Source organism: Mustela lutreola, chromosome 8 (assembly GCF_030435805.1).
Source record: "Mustela lutreola isolate mMusLut2 chromosome 8, mMusLut2.pri, whole genome shotgun sequence".
Taxonomy (NCBI): domain Eukaryota; kingdom Metazoa; phylum Chordata; class Mammalia; order Carnivora; family Mustelidae; genus Mustela; species Mustela lutreola.
In genome coordinates this window covers 76,134,649-76,162,252 of record NC_081297.1, presented here as the reverse complement: position 1 = coordinate 76,162,252, position 27,604 = coordinate 76,134,649, and the positions used below count along the sequence as shown (strand labels likewise).

Genomic DNA, 27,604 nt, shown 5'->3' with positions numbered 1-27,604 from the left:
AATAGAGAAAAGGTAGAGAAAAGATCACAGGGATCAACACTGGGAGGCCTGAGTGATGAATGTAAATGGGTTGCCTTCGGGGCAGAGCCTCTGAAGTTATTCCTTGCAATTGCAAACTTGATGAGTAGGATCTACCTCAAATTTACAATGTCTCTGGATAGTTAAAAAGAATCCATTATATGACGTTCATCGTATTATATCTTGGTAAGCCTAAGAGTTAATGAATTTTACAGATATTAGACTAGGTACCAAGATAATCAGGTTTAAAATTGCTCAAACTCTGGTTTGATTACATATATATGCATAACCACTGCTTTACCACTATCTATTTACTTATCTTTCTGACTGGATATCTCTGACTCACTTTAGCTATAGAGATCTTACTCTCTTATTGTATCTTAATATCTCAAAATAAAGTGACCCACTTCTAAAAAACTAAAACAACTCTCATCAGAAAACAGAATAAGCCAAAAAATGTGATTCTTCAGAAACTTAGTAAAGCCGAACTTTGCTATAGTCTTTATAACCAGACCATAGCATTTGAATTCTCTGAGGCCGGTAAAATATGTTAGATCTAATTGCCTACTAACTATGCAGTCAGAAAAGATCACACAGAAAAGCACAGACCAGTCGGCACGCTCTCAATTTCCATCACCACTGCCTTAATTGATAATCTTCTTATCTGTTTCTGTATCATTTAAAAAAATTTTAAAATTCTAGTTCTTTGGTTTTCAAAATGTACAGATATATGATTTCTTATAATTAATAAAAAAATTATAATTTAGGGGTCCCTGAGTGGCTCAGTGGGTTAAGTTTCTGCCTTCAGCTCAGGTCATGATCTCAGGGTCCTAGGATTGAGTCCTGCTTCGGGCTTTCTGCTCATCAGGGAGCCTGCTTCCCCCTTGCTCTCTGCCTACTTGTGATCTGTCTGTCAAATAAATAAAATCTTTTTAAAAAAGTTATAAATTTGGGTAAAAATTACAGTAGCAATTTTGAATGGGTGTTTACAGCAGTGCTCTTCCTGATCATTAAAATGTTGTTTGAAGAAAAAAAAAAGTTATAAATTTAGTTCATTGGTGTTCTAAGCCTTTTCTTTCTTTGGTTGCTTCCCATTACTGCTAGAACACAGACCACATTTATGGCATCATTCCATAGAGAGGGGAAATAAAACTCAAATTTGCAACTCTTATTCAAAAAAAGTTTAGGAGGGGCGCCTGGGTGGCTCAGTGGGTTAAAGCCTCTGCCCTCGGCTTGGGTCACGATCCCAGGGTCCTGGTATCGAGCCCCGTGGCAGGCTCTCGGCTCGGCAGGGAGCCTGCTTCCTCCTCTTTCTATGCCTGCTTCTCTACCTACTTGTGATCTCTGTCAAATAAATGAATAAAATCTTAAAAAAAAAGTTGAGGAAATGCAGGTCTAGGATAAAAATTTGGAACTATCTTTAAAGTTAACCTATTTATCCTCTTCATAATGGTATTACAGTTGACCCTTAAATAAAGAGGAAATTGGGGCACTACCCCAAGTTGAAAATCTCCATATAACTTTTGACTCCCTAAAAGTTTAACTTTATTTATATTTCATTTTTAATTTTTTAAACAGATTTTATTTATTTATATGCAAGAGACAGAACACAAGTGGGGAGAGGGGCAGATGGAGAGACATTAGCAGACTCCCTGCTGAGTGTGGAGCCCTACATGCGGCTCAATCCTAGGATCCTGAGATCATGATCTGAGCTGAGATCAAAATCAGACGCCTAACTGACTGAGCCACCCAAGTGTCCCCAAAACTTAACTATTAATAGCCTACTGCTGACCAGAAGCCTTGCCAATAACATAACCACTTGGTTAATACATATTTGTGTATGTATTAAATACTATCTTTTTATAATAAAGTAATCTAGAGAAAATACAGTGTTATTGAGTAAATCATAAAAAGAAAATACATTTAGAGTACTTACTGTACTATTAAAAAAATCCACATAAGGTGGATCTGCACAGTTGAATCCTATGTTGTTCAAGAATCAGCTCTAGTGTTATAACAGGGCATAATTCTGATTTCTGTAACAAGGGGCCGAATTAACAATGACTTACACAAGGGAGAAGTTTATTTCTCAGTGTAATTAACTGTGTGATTAACTGTCCCAGCATAAGCAGGCCAAGGCATACACATCAGCTTCAAGGTGTCTAGAATCCTTGTTTCTTCAATTTGTTTTGCTATTCAAAGGTTTTTGCCTTCTCCTTAAAGTTCAAGAAGGCAAGTTAACCATGTCCATGTTCCAGGCAGTTGAGTGGCAGAATAACAAAGGAAAGGGAAGGTGAGAGTATGTACTTTTATTTTAAGGCCACAGCCTGGAAGTAGTACATATCATTGCTGCTAACCTGCTGATGGTGAGATTGACTGACTGATTGATTTTTAAAGATTTTATTTATCTATTTGTCAGAGAAAGAGAGAGAGCAAGCAGAGGAAGTGGCAGGCAGAGGGAGAAGCAGGCTCCCGGCTGAGCAAGGAGCCTGATGCAGGGCTCCATCCCAGGACCCCGGGATCATGACCGGAGTTGAAAGCAGACATTTAACTGACTGAGGCACCCAGGCACCCCATGATGGTTGGATTTAGTCACGTGGTTGCACCAAACCAAAAAGAAAGCTCAGTAAAGTTGTCATCTTTAAATTTAAAAAATTTTAAATTTATTTTAATGCTGTCACATACCTAACTAAAAATAAAGGATTCTGATACTATGAAATGAAAGAGTAAAATGAATACTAGGAAACAACTAGCAGTCTCTCTTTTTTTTTTTTTTTTTAAGATTTTTTATTTATTTACTTGACAGAGACAAAGAGATCACAAGTAGTCAGAGAGGCAGGCAGAGAGAGGGGAGGAAACAGGCTCCCTGTTGAGCAGAGAACCCAATGCGGGGCTCGATCCCAGGACCCTGAGATCATGACCTGAGCCAAAGGCAGAGGCTTTAACCCACTGAGCCACCCAGGTGCCCCTAGCAGTCTCTTTTTCATCTATCAATCCAAAATATAATCAACATATCATCCTTGCAACAGTGTTTCTTTAATTTCCACTTAACTGTATTGACTTTTGCATTTTTCTTGAATTTCAGTAAACATAGACAACTTTATGTTAATACTATACTTAATTGGTTGTAAAATGCACATTTTAAAAGATTTTCATTTTCTGAAATTAGAATATATCTTACTATCAATGGCTTGTTACAATCACTAATAGCCAGGAAGTAAGTGTGTCATAATTTATTCTGAGTATGTGCTAAAGCAAAAGCATTAACATTAACGTTGGAAGTCACAGAAAGTGAAGTCTTAGTGGCTTGAAAGAAAACAGTAGAGAAAACATGAAGCCTAGCCCTAACCTTACAAGCTAAACTTTTACTGGGGATGGAGGGAGAAGGCAGTGAGTCAAGTGAGTTTGCCAACATTGCACATAACTGTACGGGTAGCTTAGAGCACAACGCCAATGGCCTTTGTATCTTTTATGAATTCTTTTAAGGCATTCTTGATGGCATAGATCCCAATAATGAGTGCAAACAAAGGTATCACCAATTCTGAATCAAAAACCCATTCAGAAGAACCACGTTCAATTTTATTTTATTTTATTTTTTTAAAGATTTTATTTATTTATTTGACACAGAGTGAGAGAGATCACAAGTAGGCAGAGAGGCAGGAAGAGAGAGAGAGAGAGAGAAGCAGGCTCCTTGCTGAGCAGAGAGCCTGATATGGGGCTCAAACCTAGGACCCTAGGATCATGACCTGAGTCGAAGGCAGAGACTTTAACCCACTGAGCCACCCAAGCGCCCCGAACCACACTCAGTTTTAATTTAAAATTATTTAAACCCATTTATATGTTTTCCTTTTTATGTTTGTGCAACAGTGATATAACTTTAAAAATTTATGAGGAAGTGGAGATGCAACATGGGAGGTTAAGGGGGTAGGAGAAGAATAAATGAAACAAGATGGGATTGGGAAGGAGACTAACCTTAAGTGACCCTTAATCTCACAAAACAAACTGAGGGTTGCTGCGGGGGAAGGGGGGTTGAGAGAAGGGGGGTGGGATTATGGACATTGGGGAGGGTATGTGCTATAGTGAGTGCTGTGAAGTGTGTAAACCTGGTGATTCACAAACCTGTACCCCTGGGGATAAAAATAATATTATCTGTTTATAAAAAATAAATAAATAAATAAATGAATCCTAAGTATGAAGCAAAAATTCTGTGTGATAAGAAGGCATTAAGCCACAATTTAACAACATTCTTTTTCCTTTTTGGTATCATTTAAATACTGGTGTCTCTTATCAATAGCATCTTAGATTCAATCAAATACGGTATCAAATATGGTACTAAATTTAGTATAAAAGTATCCAAATGTATAAAAATTCTTTACATATGTTCATAATTGAGTAATTTATAAACTATGACTATCTTCTACATTTATAATAACTTGAACTATACATGAGTACATTTTAATGTCCGGCAAAGTGGCTTTCACAAAAGTGTTCAATAAATATTTGTTGAATAAAAGCATAATGCTAACACTATCTCTTGGATAGAGTAGCGACTCATACTGTAACATATTAGAAATGATAATATGCTTCTCGATAGTTTTATCAATCATTCCTATAAATATGACTACTGAAATAGAACTAAAGGAATAATAAAGACTATAAACAGTAGTCCTCATTGTTTAAAATAATTCTGCAGGATGAACAAATTGACATTTACAAGGTTTCTTCAATTGACTGTAATGTTGTCTCAATTCAATAACAGAATGTTAAAGAGAAGATCCTAACATACCTCAGAATCCACCTGGATTAAAAAAAAAGTTAATACCAGTCCCCCACCTCCATCATTCTACCCTTCTAGCTCTGAGGCATCACAGCACAATTTCATGATTATATAGTCATGTGATGTGTGTGTGTATATACACACACACACAGAGTTTTACTTTCTCATAGTCTTACCTAAGCCTTGTTAATGTCAGCTCTTACAGTTTCAGTAGTCAATTAGAATATTTAACATTATAAGGAAAACGAAAATGAGTTTATTATATAATAACAAGAAACCATCTCTTGGGGTGCCTGGATGGCTCAGTTGGTTAGGCATCTGCCTTCAGCTCAGTCATGATCCCAGGATCAAGCCCTGCTCAGCCGGAAACCTGCTTCTCCCCTGCCTGCTGTGGCCCCTGCTTGTGTGCTCTCTCTCTCTCTGACAATTAAATAAATAAAATCTTTAAAAAAAAAGAAAAAAAAAGAAGCCATCTCTTCAGTTAGGGATTCTGTTTCTAAACTTGGCCAGTGTTGGATATTCTACCAACAGAAAAAAATTGGTATTGTACAAATTAGAAACAAGCAAAATAATTTACTGAACTTTACTAATAACACTTCTATTAGGGGGTCTAGTTTTCTTTGACATCATAGCACCGTTAATAGTGATATATATAGATGGTTGATAACTTACATTAAATACCCAAAATATGGCAGGAAAATAAAGCAAAATTTTTAATGTATTATTTTTTTCTAATTACAAAGTAATAAAAAGAATTTAACTGACAATTTCACATTTGTTTTCATTACAGGCTTATTTATGGACATACAAAAGGAGCTATATTTGTAATTACATGAGCTGAAAGTTGTGCATTTTGGACACACTAAAATCTTTTACTGCTCAAATAAATTAGTTATATTTAGCTAAGAATTCATGAATAAACACTCTTGTACACTTAATTGCAAATGCATTCATTTACTCAAGCAAGGAAAATGAAGAATGTGGTGTCTTATACTTGTATGACAATACATCTAACAAAAAGAAATCTGGAGACTTGGGTCATAATTACACACTGAGAAATCTTATTAATACTGGCACCTGGGTGGCTCAGTTAAGCATCTGACTCTTGATTTCGACTCTATTTAGGCTCATCCCATGATTTCAGGGTTTTGAGATGGAGCCCAGCATCAGGCTCTGTGCTCAGCGGGGAGTCTGCCCTTCTCTCTCTCCTTTTCCCTCTGCCCCTTGCCCTGTTCATGCATGCTGGGGCTCTAAAATAAATAAATAAATCTTTAAAAAAATTACCTTCCAATGTGGCACTAATTATAGCCAATGGTATTATAATAGAAAAGAGCCACCCTTACAAGCATTTGTTCCAGTGCTGTATAGCACCAAGAATGTGTCTCCCAGGAAATCCTCCTATTTCTACTTTTTGGTGAAACTAGGATAGGATCTAAGGAGTCCTGGGTTCTTATCCTAGTTGCATCATTAAATAGCTGTGATTTGAGGGGACGTTGCTAACTTTTCCTGCCTTTGTTTTTGCCACTGCAAAACGATGATTTCTAATTCTAAGTGGTATGACTAATAGGCATTTGAATAATGATATTATTTTTTCCCATGCTATTTTCTACTTCAGCAAACAGGCTTTCTTTACTGTTATAAATTGATATTTAAAATGGATATTCCCATTTTTCTAGAACTTCAGTAAAGTCAATAGTTTTATTATGCAACACTTAACAAAAATTTAGCCACTGGATCTTAGCCTTTCCTGAACACACTCTAGGGAAACTCAGTGGACATCCATATGGGGTTCAGTTGCCTTTTCATTAGTATCTTGCCCATGTTCTAGGTTTTAAATGCCCCAAATGCTTTATTTTCTGCCATTTTCATAAACTACATTTTTTTAAAGATTTTATTTATTTATTTGACAGAGAGAGATCACAGGTAGGTAGAGAGACTGGCAGAGAGAGAGAGAGAGAGAGGGAGTGGGAAGCAGGCTCCCTGCTGAGCAGAGAGCCTGATGTGGGACTCGATCCCAGGACCCTGAGATCATGACCTGAGCCGAAGGCAGCGGCTTAACCCACTGAGCCACCCAGGCGCCCCTAAACTACATATTTTGCATGCCTATCTACCTGGATCCTGCATTGGACACTGGAGACATGAAGACACAAGTATATATAATATAGTTTCAGAGGAATTTGGAAATGATTAAATAGCACCCATCATTTTACAAATAAAGAAACTGGTTTCTTGAGGATAAATTTATTTATTCATTTATTCTTTCTTTCATTTCTTCAACAAATATTTGTTGAGACCCTAGTAGGAGCCACAGACTTTTCTAGGTACTAAGGATAAGACAGTAAAGAAACCACTGCTCTCAAAGGCTTATATTCTACTGACTTAATGTACATATCAGAAAGCACACAATTACATTTGCAAAATATAGATAATTTTAATTGTCATTAGAGATTCCAATAAACCTTTGTGATAATGTTTATCTTCTACCAGCATTTTGTAAAAATGAAATCTTTTAAGTGAATGCAAGTGCCTTCCATTTGTTTTTTGCACAAAACAAAGTAACAATGATGATTAGCTTTTAAAGAAAAGAGACTTGAATGAAATGGGCAGCTCTAGACCTTGTATATAAAATCATTCTTGTAAGAACCATATTTCAGAGATTTACAGCTCATATAAAAAGAAAATATAGATCTTAATTTGTTTCAAGGAAAAAAAAAGATTAAAACAAAAAAAGGTCCAGTCAGTACTGCCAAAATATTGATATCTCAGAATTAACAAAAATAGATGTTTGCTGAGACTGGCTTGGCCTTTGAAGGTAGTTGTTCATTTCCCTTTGGAGCAAATGAGACCAGGCACAATATGTATTGATGATCATGTAAAAAAGAATAGAAATAGAAGGTGGCCGTTTTTCACTGGAATGACTGTGGAAGAAGGAAAAAAATCCTCTCACACATCCTTCTTCTTATTGGCCTATCTGAATTCATTATGGTTCAATTACTCTTTCCCAGGCCTATTATTCTTAAGGAAAAATTTCCTCTATATTTCTAAATTGTAACTCTTTATACAACCATTAGAATGTACAAAACTCAGTGGTGTAGTGATATAAGAATTATGAATTGAGTAGTCATCTGCTTTGTGTCTGTAGAGAAAACCTTTGAAACATCCTTATTCATTTTAAGTCTTTATCATAGACTTAAAATGCTTTAATCCCAGAGGACAATCATGATATACTTTCAAAATTTTATTTAGCCATCTCTTTTATTAGTCAAGTAACTTTAAGGAAATTCTTTGATAGACCTCCTTATCCCTACATCTAAGAAATTGAGGAACACATGTATGAATTTAGAAAAAATTGTTTAAACTTTTTTTTTAGAATTTTTAGTCCCAAATTAAAAGTAAAAAATGCAAAATTAAAATAATGATGAATTAAATGTTTATTTAAAATAGGTCTATACAATTAGGATGTGACTGTGTGCTTCACTGGGTTTGATTATTTATGATTTATGAGGTCTGCCTTTTAAGCAACATAGTTTCTTAAAACCCATAAATGTTTGGATATGGAGTAGCAGTTAAAGACTGACCAGCAATGAACCCAAATGCAGTTCAAAAACTATTATGTATCTTAGTTATAGTATATCTGAAAAATAACATTTTGGTGGCTATATTGTTTTGTATTTTCCCTAAGCATTCTAGTATTAAATCATGTTGTACATGGAGATGAACTTAGTGGGTGACATGTCCATGGGGAGAGGAGAGTATCAGTGGTAAAAAGAGGGCAAAAATTTGATTTTCTATAAACTGCACATGATGAACTTTCTAGTGAAGGGTAATGTTGGTATCAATAATGTCTCTAACAAACTATTCCAAGAAAGTAAACTAACTAGTGTTGGCAGATTCATTCTACATTTTCATAAATTTTATGAAAACATGGCATTGGTCTACTTGATTGGTAGATCCTTAATGCCAGTAACATTGCAGCTGCTTCTGCTACTGCTGTTATACTAAAAAGGATGTTTTTATTGGCATCTGAAAAACCAGTGGGAGAATATCTTATTTATATACCTGATTTATTAGTTCTTTAATGTAGAAAGGCTTTAATTGGGATTACTGGAATTTCTCTCCTACTCCTATGTGAAGGAATCTAAAAATACACTCAATCTGGAAGCTTGCAATTGTCACTGCAACCTTTGAATAACTGACACCACATGGGCAATGCTGATTAACATGCAAAGTAAATAACCACTGTACCATTCAATGTCGATGTCCTCCTACCAATAATGTGTTTCCCATTAAACAAACAGTGAATAGAAGGAGCACCTAGAAGAAGCGTTTTTATTTAGGGACTTATAATAAAGGGCACATGTTCATAAATTATAAGAAAATGAACAATGCGAAGCTGAGTGGCTAATTAATACAAAGATTCAGTAAATAATAGCTGAATCCACTTCACCATTATCGATTGGTGTTGAGAGTTTATTTGTGGGTTATTCTATTTCTGATTGTTGCATAGATCTACAAACAGAATATGTAAAGTAATCTTAGACATCTTTATATCTAATATACAACCTAATAGAATGTCTTCTTTAGTGGTAGCCACTCAAAATATATTCATATATTAAATCAAATACCCCATTTTCTCACTGAACAGGAGAAAAATATCCATGTAATTGTTTTAGGCTAGTTTTCCCCCACTTTTTTCTATTCAAGCATCCAAAAAGTCCAAAAGGAATGAGGACTATAACTACTTCTTGTATTGCTTAGAACAAGCCCAAACCCTTTCTGCAATTCGTATACTGTGTTATACCTTATATTTATATGGTTGTGTACTTAGAAAGATTTATAAGCTAGTAATTGGTTTCCAACCTTCACAAATTGCCCTCATTACCAGACACTCTGAGACCCAGGAAACTACTACTTGATGTGTGATCACAAACAGTTGGATCACAGCATCAACTGTTAAATGACCAAATTATAGGTCTTTAAGTTTAAATACTCCAATTTCTTCCACTACCCCCTCCTCTGAGTCTTATCTTTAGCATGTTCAGAAGACTTTATCCAATAGCACCACAGAGGACTTCTAAGGTCATACTATTTTGAGGGTTTATCTCATGCTTAGCAACCAAACGCAGGACGCACATATACACAGTATTCACCAGTCCCTTCCACTAATAGTTTTTTCATGCATTCACAGTATTCACCAGTCCCTTCCACTAATAGTTTTTTCATACATTCACAGTATTCACCAGTCCCTTCCACTAATAGTTTTTTCATACATTCCTAGGAATTGACACCCACTGAACAAGAGATAAAGACTTGTGTTTGTATATTTGCAAAATGTCTAAGTTTCCAGCATGTGGACAGCACCAATTATATGTATCATTCTGCTCCGGGTCCAAGTAGCAAAGTCTCTGCAGACAGAAAGAAGCTTCCCATGGTTTCTGGGGCCATGACCAGGAAATTTGAAAACCCCAAATATACTCCGTTTATGAAATGGTATGTAAATAAACCACATCTATCCACCCCCGCCCCCAAACACACCCCATTTCCTTTCCCTTTTCTTCAGCGGCGGTGATGGGCAGGAGAGAATCGCTAACAGTGTCTGTAGTCGTGCTCCACTCGCGTCGAGCGGTCCAGCTCTTACTTGTTGCCCTGGCTACCCTCAACCCACGAAGCCCCGCCGGGAGAGAACAATGACAGGAGAGCAAAGAGAGGGAAACAAGACCCACATTAGGAATGGCAATCTTCCAGCCGGATGCCCAGAATCCCGAAACCAGTGTGTGTCTGTCTCCCAAAGCAACAAGTGACCCTCGCAAGGGACTCTTCAAACCACGCGGCCCATAACTCTGGAGTCCCTCTCGTTCGTGTGAACAGCACAACAGGCTGCACAAACCAAACATTGCGCAGGTGGTTAAAACCCTACCCAAGCGTGACCAAACAGTAGTTCTGATACGGTTCCCCCCACGCCCCGAGAAAAACCTGTCGCCTGAGGCTACTTTCCACCTTCAGATTTCTGACGGTCGATGCACCCCATTTTTTTTTTTTCAAGTTTCCTGAACGGAGAGGAAGAATGCCCGTGTGTTTGGGTGTGTGTGAGGGCATGTGTGCGGAAAGGATTTATAAATTATTTTGTCCTTCCGCTTTATCTGTGACCAGAGCCTTAATTGCCGCCTGAAAAAAAAATGGGATCAATAAACCCTGCTGTTTTGCCAACGTTCAAGAAGCCCTACAAAATCATACTTAATAAAGGGACTTGGGACACTGTCAAAAGCTCGACAGGTTGCAGCCCCTAGTTGCCCCTCCTGGGAGCCTTTCCGCTCGCGGAATGCAAGGCAGCCCGATTTGCAAGGCGGTTCTTCACTTCCAAGCTGGGATTCTGGGGTCCGGCCCCTTACCCAAGCTCAACCCGCGACCCGCGAGATGAGAGAGCGCAGCGCTAGTCCCGCGGGCAGCGCTGGGTAAGCGGGCTGGGCACAGCCGCCCGCGCTCGCCTCGCCACCCCGGAAGGGAGCCCGCAGGCGTGGGAGAGCGGCGGAGTAGAGGTGCGGGAGCCGGGGAGCAAGTAGGGACCGCGCGGCGGGCAACGAGCGGACTAGGGAAGTGGAAGAAGCCGGGCAGGTGGAGACCAGGACGCCAAACCCGAACAGCCCACGCTCCAAGTCTCCAGGAGCTGCGCGCAAGAAGGAGCAAGGTAGGAAAGGCGCGGCGTCCCACAGACGCCTGGTGCCGCGCGGGGTCCCGGCTGGGCGCGCGGAAGCGAGAGGAGCCCTCCCCGGTTACCTGTGCTGCTTCCGCCCTGGCTGCCCCTGTCCCGGGGAAAGATGCCCGAGCACTTCTCCCACTCCACCTGGCCCGCGAAGCACAGCTCGGTGACGATGTGCAGCGCCTTCTGGCACAGGCTGCTCACTCCGTCCTCCTTGTGGAAACTCATTGTTTGGCCTCTTACTCCCCACTCAGCCGTCCCTTTCCCCTTCCCGTTACCTCTAGGCTGGCCCCTCGGGCGCCCTAAGCCATCGCCCGCCCGCGGGGAAATGAGAGGGAGAGTGCGCTGCTCAGAGGCGGCAACTCTTAGGAGCCGCAAGTTAGCCCCATGGCAGGAGTGGAGGGCGCCGGGGAAGGCGGAGAGGCTGGGGCTGGAACGCGCGCGAGGCTTGCGGCGGCGAGGTTTGCGCCAGTTCTCCCGCCGTGCCAGCCAGTCGAGGCGAGCTGGAGAGAGAGACCCGGCATGGAGTGCGGGGGGGGGGGGGCGAGGCGGGGGGAGACGTAAAAAAGCCTAAGCCCCGGGCTCGCTAGAACGCCCCCCTCCTCTTCCAAGCGTGTCTGTGTTCTGGCCGGTGCCTGGCAGCGGCGCGTCCAATCGCAGCCCGGCGCGGGCCTGGACGACCCGTGGCGGTACCCGCAGCGCCCCCTCCCCGCTGAGCTGGGGATGGAGCTGGCCCCGGAGGACGGGCGGCCCCGCGCCGGTGCTCGGGTCCCTGGTTAGGCTTCGGGTACTGGATGCAGCGGGGCGGGGATGAGAGAAATCTCCGTTTTCTCCGTACTTTTCCCAGCCTCGGTCCGCCCCCACCCGATCCTCAGTCCTCTACCTGTCCAACTTTGCTACACATGGGTGCTGCTCTCTCTCTGGTTTCTCGGGTTTTACTTTTCTGAAAAGTCATTTCAAGAGAATATAAACTGAATAAGTTAAATTACAAAAATGAACAGATGAATAATCAAGCCAGACGTGTATACAGAAAGAAAGATGTGCCTGGAAAGCATGTTTAAAGTGATTTCTAATGATGATGGTCTTAGAGACAAAACTTAATCCGAGAGTTCTTTTTATTGCTATCACTGAAATTCACAGTAAGATAAATTCCTATTTAGCCAATTCAGTTTTTCTTTATGCAGAAATTCTTTAGTCAGATTTTAATTTGTTGCCTTTTATTTTTTTCTTTCTTTAAACTCTGTTAGGTATTGCGCAAAACGAAATGTTGCTTGTATTAATATTCACTGTAGACTGATCCGTAATGGGCAATTGAGAATGCACAACTTGTCATCTTTATCACTTTTGCACGTAAAGACTGAATATAATAAGACATGAGTGTTAAAGGGGAGGGGAATGAAGTTCAAATCTGTCTGTCAGTCTCTCTCTCTCTCTCTCTCTCTCACACACACACCCCCTGTGTTTAACCTTGGAATTGCTTTCAGGTCCTTCTTTCAATCTGTAAAAGGAAGGGCGGGAACTCTCCTGTTCTTATAATTCTCTGATGCAAATGGGTAAAAAGCACTCATGGAGCTACAACTACAAAATAATGTTAGTGTGTGCCACAAGGTTACAGTAAATGGATTTATATTGTTCTTAAATTGTTTTGAGACACATTTTGATACCCTCTTATAACCTAAAGATTTATTTAAACTTCATTAGGTGGGGGTCTTTATTTTTGAAGTGGAATATCAGGACTTTGTTAGTGTATTTACATTAGTAGAGTAAGTAATCTTATTTTAAACTGCTAGGCAGTTTATGATAAATTATTTCCTGTGTAAGGACACTATGGTAAATTTACTATAAATACTAGGCATAGCATCCAAGTAGCTAAGCATTCATTAGTTGAATCATTTTGACCTGATTCATAGGACAATTGGTATAGCCAGGACTATTTTTATCATGAATCAAGACAAACTAAACTCTGTAGGCTTTGTTTTTTGTTTTTATGCATATTGATTTGAATGGTTTTTAGATAAGATTGACTATCTTGAAATAATTTCATTGTCAAAAAATATTAAATATCTACTGTATCTTTGAAACAAAGTAACACACTTTAATAGGACCCTTTCTAATTGTCCTTGCCTTCTAGTCCTCCACAGTCTAGATAGATCCATGTAAGACAACCTGAAATGCAATGCTGTCCTTTCATATTTACTGTATGAGCAAACAGTTGTGTGGGAGTCCAAATGAGTAATTTATCTCTATACTACTTGCAGACTCTTAACTGCTTAAGTGGAGTAATGCAGGTCTCTCTCATGACCCTCTTATGTTTGATTTTGGTGTTCAATATTATTAGGTAAATGAATTCTGAATAAAACTTTCCTGGTATTTGTTTATGCTGTTTCTGGCCTGTTGCTACTCTCACCTGTGTTTCCACAACAAGCAGAGTTAATTTCACTTGTATATTCATTTTTCTCAATTTGTCTGAAATATTTTTGCTTTCATTTAAAATTAATATCCCAAGGGTTTTTTTTTTTTCCACCCTTCTTCGTTAGACCATCTCATACAGCTCATTAACAGGTGAATCAAACCAGTTTTTTTCTTGTCACTTATTAACAGCTCTGGTAAGAGGTGCGGGAAATGTAAAAACTGCATTCAAGGTCACTATTTTCAATGCCGAAGGATAATATGACAAGAATTTCAATTTACAATCTTTAAGAAATGTTTATGAACTATTTCAACTAACAAGAGCCTACCCATCAAATAACCCAAGCAATAAAGATTTGCATTTATTTCCCCACCCACACTTGAAGGAGTTGCTGAAATAGTAAAGGAGGGGAGAGCAGGTTAGACTGATTTTACTAAGCACCAATTGCTATACTAAGTGATAAATGAAGCATTGATAGTCAAAATATTCAGGTAGGTCGCTGACACAGCTTTCTTCTGAATGATCTCTGTATTAAGTAGAGGAGGGATTGGTATGGAATTGAAGAGCCCAGGAGTACTCATTGCCATCCCTATAAGCTAAGCCAGCCTCTTGAGAGGTAATTTTAGATGGTTAACACTGTGATTTCCCTGATTTTTCAATCCTCTCTCAATTCTTTTTTTTCCCCCCTTTCCATGGCTCTTTCAAAATCTGGAGGGGAGGGAGTCACTTCTTAGGTAGAGATCTCTCTAAGGTAAGGGGAATTTGGGAATCATTCAAATATTACTTGACCCCCATATCAAGCAATGAGAAGATGGGTAAATGAGGAAATTTCAGAATGGCTAAGCTCAGTCTGAATGAAGATCAGAGACAAGGATTAAATTGTAATTTACTTAAACCTTCCCACCTTGCTTTTCTGTATTCTGCTGCTCAGTTCTAATTGCCTGTACATACTTGGGCCTGATCCTGGAGACTTAATTTGGAGAGTGGCATCAACACTCACTCCCAGCTGGTAAGATGACCAGACTTCTGGTTTGCATGGATGAGTATTGCTACTGAGAAGTCCATTTCTAATCCAGCTCCAGATCCTTTGGTCAGCCTGATTCATCACTCTGAAGGTTTGGTGTCTTCTCTCTTTCCAGCGTGTTCATTTTATTCATTCATCCCGATGGATATTCAGTGAGCACTTCCAACGGACTCGGTTTTGAATCCTTTGATTTTGAGAAATGCTAATGACTTATTCCTTCAATAATTCTCTGCCTTCTGTTTTTCTGGAACTCCTTTATGTTGAATTTTTGACTGCCAGGATGGAATCGCTAATTTTCCTTTCTCTTCTACTTTCCATCTCTATTACCCCGTCCTTGTGCTCTAAGTTTTGGGAGATTTCCTTGGCTTTCTTTTCTGAGCCTTCTATCAAATCACTACAGTTTCAGCTATTAGAGTTCAAAGAAATACATACTTTTTTTGTTTACTAATTGTTTGGGTTACTTATTTTTTGGAGACGGTCTGTGCTTATTTATCTGACCATATTAATTATGTATTTTTAACTACTCCCCACCCCACTTCTACATTGTATCTTTTTACTCTGAATAAGTTGGTTTTGTTTTGTTGTTGTTCTTCTTCTTGTAAAAGTTTCTCAGGTGTTTGCTCCTCTAAATAATGAAGTATAAATATTCACCCTGAAGATATGGAGTTGAAGTCCCAAGTATATTAATAAGGCTTATAACCAGGGGCTGCACTGCAATGTGACTCAGAGTATTTTGAATTGGAGTGCCCCCAAATATGAAGAAAGACTATCTAATCTTTTGTTAGGCATATGGGGCAATAACTCAAGTCTCCCTGCTTTTATTTTCTGATCTGTAGCCGCTCATGGTTCTGGCCTCTTATAATTCTGGTGCCTTAAGTCTGGAACTTTTCTAGTTTGATATCTTCAGGGGAAAATTATTTTACTTGCAAGTTTGGGGAAAGGTCACCACCTGACCAAAGGAGTTGTATGGGTGGAGACTTGAGGCTCTAGACACATTCAGAGTGACACTCCTTGCGTTTTCAGCCTTTCCCTCTACTGCCATCCTCTGTGGAGTCAGTATGAGGTACCTCCATTTCCGAGTTTTTCTGAGACTCTGGCCTCCTTGCTTCTGGTTTGGAAGTCTCAGCTCTCTCTGCTCAGTCAGGACTCCTTCACCGAGTCCATCTTGTAAACCATTTGACAGCTTTTGTCCTTACATCATCTCCTGTGTCTTTTCCTTTTCTTCTGTCCTTTCGAGTTGATAGCTTTATACTGCTCTATTGTCATCTCAGGGTCTTTTCAGGACAGGCAGGAACACACATACATTTTCAATCCATCATGTTTAACTATTTAAAAAGGCAGTTCTGATTTATGTCACTTCCAGTGCTTTCCCTTTGTGCTTTTGCTACATCTAATACCTTGAATGTGGCCTGCAGAACCCAAGAGGCTCTGGCCTCTGCCTAGTTTCTTTGTCCTTTTCTGAATTCTTTGACTTGTGCTCTCTTTTCATTCTCTATTTCTCCTTTATGGCACATAATGTAATTTACATTAATTAATATGATATAAACCAGTAGGTAGAGAACCTTTCCTCCCTCATCACTGCTTGTTTCCCTGAGCCATCACTGTGCTAGCTCTAACCGTCACTTGATAATATTTACTGAATAAATAAATTAATGTACATCTTTTGTTAATCCCCTTTCCCTCTAGTTATCAGAACTAAAAGCCTTTATTTACTTGTTTAAGAAACTGATAAACTTTTCTATTCTCGGGAAGTTGAGAGAAGAGGGATGAGAAGGAAGAGTGAGTGATGGTAGTAGAATATGACCTTTGAGAAGGAAGAAGATGGTTATTTATATCTTCGGAACCGACACTAACTTTTGAATACCTGCTTTGTACCAAGTCTGTTATGTATATTCAATATGTGGTTTACTACTACTAATAATCATGATAGTTTCTGTTTGATGTGTAAGCTGTATAAAACTAAATACTCTGTAAGCTAATTATTACAGTAACTCTTATATTAACTCATATAGAACCGTGATAGGCATAGTACTAACCTTTGTAGATATATTGACTTAATTAATTCTTTTCTTTTTTCTTTTTAGAATGGGGTAGAGGAGCAGAGGGAGAGGGAGAGAGAGAATCTTAAGTAGGCTCCATGCCCAGAGAGGAGCTGAATGTGGGGTTTGATCTCATGACCCCAAGAGCATGACCTGAGCTGAAATGAAGAGTCAGATCCTTAGCCGACTGAGCCACCCAGGTGCCCCTATACTTACTTAATTCTTACAACAAGCTTGTAAGATAGGGCCAATGTTCTCATTTTACAGATAGGGAAACTGAGTCACAGAAAGGTTAAGGAATGTTTCTTAAACAACGTAGTGATTGGTAGTAGAGCCCGGATTCAGACTAAGTATTAAGGTTGCAGAATTTAGGTCTTAACTATTGTAGTATGCTGCTTCTTATCTATCCTTACGATATGCTTATAGGATGGGCAGGATGAAATTAAAGGGTTATTCAGCCAGACAGCTATAATTGGTAAAAATGTATAATGATAAAATTATGACCTTTATCTACTTCACATTAGCAGTCAGTCCCTGCCCCAGTGGTTATGCCATTTAAGAACTTAGAATGCATTTTTGTCATATTCTTCTCTTTTCTCATATAATTAAGGACATGCGTATGCATAGATGTTCTGTCATTGTTTATCTTCCAGAAAGGTGCAGTTTTTGCCCAACTATAATGACAATGTCTCTAGTCTACCTGAGTAGCTTTAACTAAGTATTTTAAATGACTATAAATTACTCAATGTGATGATGATATAATTTGTTTAACTATTTACTCACTGATAGGAATTCACATTACTTTTAGTTATTTACCACTGTGGATCTCTTTATAGAGTAGTAGTATATGTTGTAGTGTATAGTGCATGTTGCAGTAAACCTCCTTGTAATATTTACTTACACACTAAGAATTTTATTTATTTCATCTAGATTCCCAAGGAATAGAATTCTGATATATGAAATCACATTTAGAATCATATTTCTACCAGGAATATACACAGTATGATTTTTTATTTTTAACCTCTTGCTTAACAAAAATAGATGTTACAAATTCTTGCCACTATTTTGTGTGAAATTTTTTCAGATTTCTCTAAAAGACGTGAATTAAATAGTCATATTTATACATCTTTGTAAATTTTTATCTATATAATAATTTTGTATCTCTATATAAATGGAGTTAAAATTAAAGTTTAAACATTTATTTTCAATTAAAAAACAAGAATCTGGGGATAATCGTTACTTATCTTTTAAATTAGTAACTTCAAACCACAACATGTGTCAAAATCACCTGGAAGGCTTGCTAAACCACAAACTGTTGGGCGCCACTCCCAGAGTTTCTGATTCAGTTGGTCTAAGGTGGGGGTCTGAGGATTTGCATTTCCAAGTTCCTAGGTGACAATGCTGCTTGTCCAGGGATAACACATTGAAAATAATTGTTCTGTGGTGCCTCTTTAAACTCAAGAAGTAGGGGCGCCTGGGTGGCTCAGTCAGTTAAAGGTTAAGCATCTGTCCTGGGCTCAAGACATGATCCAGGAATCCTGGAATTGAGCCCCGCAGGAGGCATGAGTTTCCCTGCTCAGCAGGGAACCTGATTCTACCTCTCCTTCTGCTGTTCCCCCTTCTTGTTATCTCTCTTTATCTCTCTCTTATGCTCATTTTAAAAAAAGAATCTTTAAGGAGCGCCTGGGTGGCTCAGTGGGTTAAGCCGCTGCCTTCAGCTCAGGTCATGATCTCAGGGTCCTGGGATCGAGTCCCACATTGGGCTCTCTGCTCAGCAGAGAGACTGCTTCCTCCTCTCTCTCTCTGCCTGCCTCTCTGCCTACTTGTGATCTCTCTCTGTCAAATAAAAAAAAAAAAAAAAAGAATCTTTAAAAACAATCAAAATAAAGTCAAGTAGTATTCCTAAAAATTTACACCAGAAGTAAGTTCGCCAATAATCATACCCGGTCAGTTCAAAATAACAAAAGATTGAAGGTGTTGATTAAATTGACTAGGAAACCTTAGTTTTGGTTTGAATCACTTGCCAACTGTGTTATACATAGCTTACTCAAACTTTTTATAACTTAGTTTTTCTTTTATAAACTTTAGAATAATACTGTGTTCTACTTTCTATCAAAGGACTGCCCTAAGGCTCAATAGAGGCAACAAATGTGAAAATGCTGGGGGAAAAAAAAGCTACCAAATACTATGCAAATGTGTTATCATCATCATTCTTTGGATTAGGATTACTTGATATGTAAACCATACAAATTACAATTTATCACTCCTTGTCAAGGCTTTTCTCAAACTGACATCTCATTCATAAATAAACAATGGAGTACCGCAGAGGTCTTAAAACCTAACAGTCATGTTTCTCAAGAGATAAGTTATATATTACCTGACAAGCGCACCTTCCCTAAAATTCGTCTTTAGACAGTGCTCTCCTCCACTTGCCACTCATCAAGGAGGTCCCAGTCATTCCACATCATATTAGAATATTCTATTCTCTCTGTAGCTATAGCCCCTCTCTGAAATTATCTTGTTTATGTGTTCATAATATATCTTCCCCATACTAAAGTCCACACTCCATGAGAGCTAGAGCTCTCTCAGTTTTTTCACTCACTACTTCCCCAGAACTGAGAAGAATGATGGCCACAGTAGCAGTGAAACAATGTAGCTTTTTAGAGACCAAATGCAACTGTACCACAGTTGGTAAATAGGTCTTATCTGGGACTGACAAATTTGAAATAGTCACTTAGAATGAGCTGTGCCAATTCTTAAGCATCAGAAACTTGAAACTGGTTATTTTGGAAAGTTCCAGAGGAAGGATATAGGGATCAAATGTTTTGTAAATCACCATGATTACAATTTATGCATTCATTGAACAAATACTCATGTAATTTCTATATGATAAAATGAACAGTTTATAAGTTTTTAGCAACTTTTTCATTTCAAGACATATTCTTGGAAGAAAGCTTGCCTAGGAAAAATGCAATTCTAGTTTGGTAGGCTAGAACCAATTCTCCTAATATCAGGTATACTTTTCCCAGCAGAAGAAGTGATAAAGTTGTTGTGTCTACTCTTGGCAGCAGAAGTAGGTTAAATGGTGAAAATTCTAGGAAGATAACTTTGAGTGAATGTTAGAAATAATTTTCTGATGATGATTATTGCTCTCATAATATTTCATTTTTAATTTGTGGAATAAATTTTCTGCAGATGCATTTGTAGGGGTTCCTGGGTGGCTCAGTGGGTTAAGCCTCTGCCTTCCGCTCAGGTCATAATATTGGAGTCCTGGGATTGAGCCCCGCATTGGGCTCTCTGCTCAACAGGGAGCCTGCTTCCTCCTCTCTCTCTGCCTGCCTCTCTGCCTACTTGTGATATCTCTCTTGCTCTCTATCAAATAAATAAAATCTTAAAAAAAAAAAAAAAAAAAGAAAAGAAAAGAAGAAGAAGAAGCAGCATTTGTAGCATTCTTGGCTCCAAACAGTAAAGAGTTAGTGCTAGAATATAGAATGTGGTTATAAAATAAGGAGCATAATGTTTTTCTGAATAGTTGTTTTTATAGGATTATCACTAATTATCAGCATGTTACATTTACTCAATATTTTGGGATTTCTTCTTTTTTGGACTGACTTCAGAATCAATTCACTTGCTCTCCAGAATACCAGAGAACTTCAGGATAATACCATTTTTTAAAACCTAAATTGTAGTAGTGTAATTTGATTGAACGTTTTGTTTATCAGTGTTGAATACTGGCTGCTTAATGTCACCTTAAAAAATTAGATCCAATATTCTTCCATGGTAAAAGCATTGAACAAACTAGGACCTTTTAAAAGAGGACTTACTCAAGCTGATTAAAAAACAAAAACAAAAACATGGGGTGCCTGGGTGCCTCTGTTGGTCGTTAAGCATATGTTTTTGTCTCAGGTCATGATCACAGTGTGCTGGGGTGGAGCCCTACATCGGGGCTCCCCACTTAGCGGGAAACCAGTCTCTCCCTCTCCCTCTCCCACTCCCCTGCTTGTGTTCCCTCTCTCACTGTCTCTCTCTGTCAAATAAATAAAAATTTTAAAACAAAAACAAAAACAAAACATGACCCTGGCTAACACCATACTTAACAGTGCAAGACTGACAGCTTTCCTCTAAGATCAGGAAAAAGTAAGGATGTCCACTCTTGCCATTTCTATCCAAGATTGGTTCTAGCCTGGGAAATTAGATGAGAAAAGGAAATAAAAGCCATCCAGATTGAAAAGAGAGAAATAAAACTCTATTTACAGAGGACATGATCTTCTGTATAGGAAATCCTAAGGAATCTGTATCAAAACTATCACAGCTAATAAGTGAGTTCTGCAAGGTTACAAGATATAAGACCAATATTTTAGAAGACTGTGTTACTATACACTAGCAACGAATGCTCCAAAATGAAATTAAAGACAGTTTCATTTATAATAGTATCAAAACAATAAAATATGTAAGAATGAAGTTAACATAAGAAGCTCAGAACTTGAACCTTGAAAACTGAAAAACATTGCTGAGAGAACCTAAAGAAGACTTTAATAAATGAAAAGTATTCTGTGTATGAGTCAATAAATTGATGCACAGCTGTTTTGTTTTTTTTTTTTTTTTTTGCAAAAATTGATGGAATGATCTTAAAATTCATATGGAAATCTAACACACTCAGAATTGCCAAAGCAATCTTGAAAAGGATGAAAATTGAGGGGATTCACACTTCCCATTTTCAAACCTACTGAAAACTCTATAGCAATTCAGACAATGAGGTACTTGTATTGATAAATGGAATAGAATTGAGAACCCCAATGGGGAAAGAATAATCTTGTAAACAAATTGGCTCTGGGACAACTGGTATCTACAAATGAAAGGATGAAGTTAGACCTTTTTTACACATCATACACAATAATTAACTCATAGTGGATCACAGGACTAAATGTAGAGCTACCATTATAAACCTTTTAGAAGAAAACATAGGAGTATATTTTTATGACCTTAGGTTAGACAATGATTTCTTAGATATGACACCAAAAGCTCAATCAACAACAAGAAAAAACAAATTGAACTTAATGAGAATTAAAACTTGTGCTTCAAAGGAAATTATCAAGCTAGTGAAAAGGCAATCTATGTGTTTGGAGAAAATATTGCAAAACATAGATAATAAGGGATTTTTATCTAGAAAATATAATGAACTCTTTTTTTATTATGATAAATTAGCCAGCATATAGTACATCATTAGTTTTTGATGTAGTGTTCAATGATTCATTAGTTACGTATAACACCCAGTACTCATCAACAGATGAATGGATAAAGAAGATGTGGTTCATATATACAATGGAATATTACTCAGCCATCAGAAAGGATGAATATGGATAGAACTGGAGGGGATTATGCTAAGTGAAATAAGTCAAGCAGAGAAAGACAATTATCATCTGGTTTTACTCACATGTGGAATATAAGGAATAATGTAGAGGGAAAACTAAATGGGAAGAAATCAGAGAGGGAGCCAAACCATGAGAAAAGGGGCTCTGGGAAACTGGGTGATGGGAATATAATGAACTTTTATAGGTCAATAATAAAAAGATAGACATAGTATTTGGGTAGATATTCCTCCAAAGAAAGTATTCAAATCATCAATAAGCTTATGAAAAGATGCTCAACATCATTAACCACTAGAAAAACAGAAATTAAAACCACAATAATATACCACATCAAAGTAAGTAAGATAATTATTACTGAAAAGACAAACATGTCTTTGGAGAGAATGGACTAATTAGAACTCTACTACATTTCTGGTAGGAATATAATTGGTGTAGCCACTTCAGAAAACAGTATGGAACTTCCTATCAGGTATCTACTATTTAGTATTCACTACTTTGTCTCTACTCAAAAAAATTGGAAACATGTTTATATAAAAACATGTACACTGCTATTCAAGCAGCATTATTTCTAGTAACTAGAAAATATTAATGTCCATTAATTGATAAATGTGGAATATCTATATGATGACATTTTACTTGGCAATTAAAAGTAATGCATTATTGATGAACCCTAAAAAGATTGTTTTAAGAAGCTAGTCACAAAAGAAGACATATTATGTGATAATCATTCATATGAAAATCTAGAATATAAAATACATAGAGACAGAAAGTAAATTAGTGATTTTTAGGATCTGGGTGAGTAGAGAGAACTAGATAATGGAGAGTGGCTGCTAATAGAGATGGGGTTTCTCCATTTTCATTTGAAAGTGTTCCCAGATTATATAGTGATAGTATTTGCACAACTCTATGAATATACTATGACCCACTGAGTTATATACTTTAAAGTGTCACTATTCTGATATGGGAAGTAGATCTCACCAAAGCTGTTGTATTTTGTAAAATGCTGATGTTACCATGGAGCTTATTTAATTTTGAATGCCTTAAATATTTACAATTAATTATAAAATGAAAATTACTTTTAGAGAATTTTGAATTATAACAATTAAGACCATAACATACAGGACAAAAATATACTGAAAAACACCATAAAAATTGAGAAAAATAATAAATTTAAAAAAGAAAAGAAAAGAAAAGAAGGCACCTGGGTGGCTCAGTCAGTTGAGCATCTGCCTTCAGCACAGGTCATGATCCCAGGATCCTGGGATCGAGACCCACATTGGGCTCCCTGCTCAACAGGGAATTTGGTTCTCCCTCTCCCACTTCCCCTGCTTATGTGCGCTCTCTCCCTCTCTGTCAAATAAATTAAAAAAATTTTTTTTGAGAAAAATGTGTGTGGCATACATGCAATAAAAAGGCTAAGAACAATAATAATAGTATCTTAATAATAAAACATCTCTTACAAATCAATTAAAACAAAAGCTCAATTTTTATGAAGTAAGAAACATGAATTTAAGAACCTGTAATGTGACAAATTAACATGTAAAAATAACTTTATTAATAGTCAAATAACTACAAAGTTTATCAATATGAAAATATTTTTTTAAAAATGATAAGATTCTGTGTAGGCCAGACTTAGGATGAAACCTGGTAAATGTATACACTGCTGGTAAAACAAATTGATACTGTATTTCTCTAAATTATTTAATAACATTTAACAGTTTTATGTACTATACTTAGAAATTCCCTAACAGTATATCCTAAGGAAGCTATTATAAATGGGTTCATTGATTTAGCCACAAAAATATTTATTGAAAAATTATAATATTAGAACACATTATATTGTAACTATCTGCATTTCCAAAATGGATTTATGACATCACTTGTGTCTATCCATAAAATTGAACACTGTTCAGCTGTTCAATAAAAAATAATCAGATTGTGGAGAAGTAGGTACAAGCTTATTGATTTATAAATAGTAAGAAATAGTAATGAAAAAAATAACAAAATGCTCACAGTGGTTATATCAGGTATTGGGCTTGGCTTGGTGGCTGTGATGGCTTCCAACCTCTTCCCAGAGGCTTTCCTATACTGTAGAGACTAGAAAATTAGAAATTCCATTTCTAAACTCCATTACAGCTCGGTTCTGTAGCTGATTAATGTCCATGAACACCATGTCATTGTAGGAGATTTCCAAGTTGCAGGTGAAGCAGAAGTTACTACTCTTGCCATTTTCTAAACAGGGTTGGAGAAGCTTTTGATTTTTTTGTTGCAGCATCATCAGGGTCCCCACTTATAATATGATTGCTAAGAAGCAATGGTTAAGTTTTCTAAGAATGATAAATACTTGTGTCTTTGTTTGGAAATCTTTTCTACCAAAAAAGAATGGCTGGTACATCACTATCACCCTAATGTCTTGGGACATCCATGGAACATCCATTTTGCTGTTGTGTAGTACAGCAGGTACAGAAGAGATTGTCGAACTTGTGCCTAGTTCCGGCTGTGAGGTTATGATTTCGCATCCTAACTTCTAATCTTGAAGCTATCAGTAGTTAACTGTGGTACGGCAGTAGGATTCATTTCTGAAAGCCCAACCTAGAGTTTTTATCTTTACCCTTTGCAATAATTCTGTAAGCCACTTAATTGTAAAATTTCTTTTGGTTTACACTGGCAAAAAGGATTCGGTTCTCTACAGTTGGTGTCTGAACATGGATACAGTTGGGTTATTTTTATTTTCAATCTTGATCTTGTATGTATTATATACACTTGCAACAACTACATATTGCTATTATAATATAGAAATTTATATAATAATTGTTTAGAATAAATCTGAAGTTTACAAAGGGGCTTCTTTTTTTAATAATTTTTTATTTTTTTATTAACATATAATGTATTATTAGCCCCACGGGTACAGGTCTGTGAATTGCTAGGTTTACACACTTCACAGCACTCACTATAGCACATACCTTCCCCAATATCCATAACCCTCCACCATCTCCCTACTCCCTTCCCCCGGCAACCCTCAGTTTGTTTTGTGAGATTAAGAGACTCTTATGGTTTGTCTCCCTCCCGATCCCATGTTGTTTCATTTATTCTTTTCCGACGCCTCAAACCCCCCACATTGCATCTCCACTTCCTCATATTATGGAGGTTGTGATAATTGTCTTTCTCTGATTGACTTATTTCGCTAAGCATAATACCCTCTAGTTCCATCCATGTCATTGCAAATGGCAAGATTTAATTTCTTTTGGTGGCTGCATAGTATTCCATTATATATATATATATATATATATATATATATATATATATATATATATATATATACATACCACATCTTCTTTATCCATTCATCTGTTGATGAACATCCAGGTTCTTTCCATAGTTTGGCTATTGTGGACATTGTTGCTATAAACATTCGGGTGCATGTGCCCCTTTGGATCACTACGTTTGTATCTTTAGGGTAAATGCCCAGTAGTGTAATTGCTGGGTCATAGGGTAGCTCTATTTTCAACTTTTTGAGGAACCTCCATGCTGTTTTCCAGAGTGGCTGTACCAGTTTGCATTCCCACCAACAGTGTAGGAGGGTTCCCCTTTCTCCGCATCCTTGCCAGCATCTGTCATTTCCTGACTTGTTAATTTTAGCCATTATGACTGGTGCGAGGTGGTATCTCATTGTGATTTTGATTTGTATTTCCCTGATGCCTAGTGATGTGGAGCATTTTTTCATGTTACTTTTGGCCATCTGGATGTCTTCTTTGCAGAAATATCTGTTCATGTCCTCTGCCCATTTCTTGATTGGGTTATTTTTTATTTTTTATTTTTTTTAAAGATTTTATTTATTTATTTATTTGACAGAGAGAGATCACAGTAGGCAGAGAGGCAGGCAGAGAGAGGGGAAGGGAAGGAAGCAGGCCCCTGCTGAGCAGAGAGCCCAATGTGGGACTTGATCCCCCGACCCTGAGATCATGACCTGAGCGGAAGGCAGCGGCTTAACCCACTGAGCCACCCAGGTGCCCTGGTTATTTGTTTTTTAGGTGGTGAGTTTGATAAGTTCTTTATAGATTTTGGATACTAGCCGTTTATCTGATATGTCATTTGGGAATATCGTCTCCCATTCTGTCAGTTGTCTTTTGGTTTTGTTAACTGTTTCCTTTGCTGTGCAAAAGCTTTTGATCTTGAGGTCCCAATAGTTCTTTTTTTGCTCTTGCTTCCCTTGCCTTTGGTGATGTTCCTAGGAAGAAGTTGCTGCAGCGGAGGTCGAAGAGGTTGCTGCCTGTTTTCTCCTCAAGGATTTTGGTGGCTTCCTTTCTCACATTGAGGTCCTTCATCCCTTTTGAGTCTATTTTCATGTGTGGTGTAAAGAAATGTTCCAATTTCATTTTTCTGCATGTGGCTGTCCAATTTTCCCAACACCCTTTGTTGAAGAGACTGTCTTCTTTCCATTGGACATTCTTTCCTGCTTTGTCAAAGATTAGTTGACCATAGAGTTGAGGGTCTATTTCTGGGCTCTCTATTCTGTTCCATTGATAAATATGTCTGTTTTTGTGCCGGTGCCATACTGTCTTGATGATGACAGCTTTGTAATAGAACTTTGAAGTCCGGAATTGTGATGCCACCAACTTTGGCTTTCTTTTTCCACATTCCTCTGACTATTCGAGGTCTTTTCTGGTTCCATATAAATTTTAGGATTATTTGTTCCATTTCTTTGAAAAAAATAGACGGGATTTTGATAGGGAATGAATTAAATGTCTAGATTGCTTTAGGTAGCATAGACATTTTCACAATTTGTTCTTCAAATCCATGAACATGGAACATTTTCCCATTTCTTTGTGTATTCCTCAATTTTTTTCATGAGTACTTTATAGTTTTCTGAGTATAGATTCTTTGCCTCTTACAAAGGGGCTTCTTTTAAAATTATAGCTTTTGGAAGAAGTATTATAGTTTGGTAGTTAAGAGTTGGGCTTTGGAGATGTCATAAGCTTAAATCTCAGCTTCCTTCTTTAGTATTCTTAAGCAAGCATTTCTAAAACCTCAGAATTGTTTTCTATAAATTGAGGATTAGAACAGTTTATTTATGGTATGAAGATTAAATGAGATAATGTATGTAAAGCTGAGATCCCAGTGCTGAATATTTTATAGGAATTCAATAAATGGTGGCCTTGCAGACTCTCTTAAACTTTCATACAGCTCACATTTCTCTATCTTGGTCATAAGAATATCCATGCATATCTTTCCTAAATACTTTGCTTTGAACTACATTTCATTATATTCAT

General features: G+C 37.6%; 1 protein-coding gene across 1 annotated transcript in view; it reads right to left on the bottom strand.

Annotated features, from left to right (window-relative positions):
- The window catches only part of SYT10 (synaptotagmin 10), a 70,242-nt gene extending 58,234 nt beyond the window's left edge, over window positions 1–12,008 (bottom strand). Inside the window, exon 1 of the mRNA XM_059185663.1 lies at window positions 11,570–12,008. Coding sequence (XP_059041646.1) covers window positions 11,570–11,720 — 151 coding nt within the window. The 5' untranslated portion in view covers window positions 11,721–12,008. The remainder of the gene's footprint in view (window positions 1–11,569) is intronic.
- Between the last annotated feature and the right edge of the window lie 15,596 nt (window positions 12,009–27,604).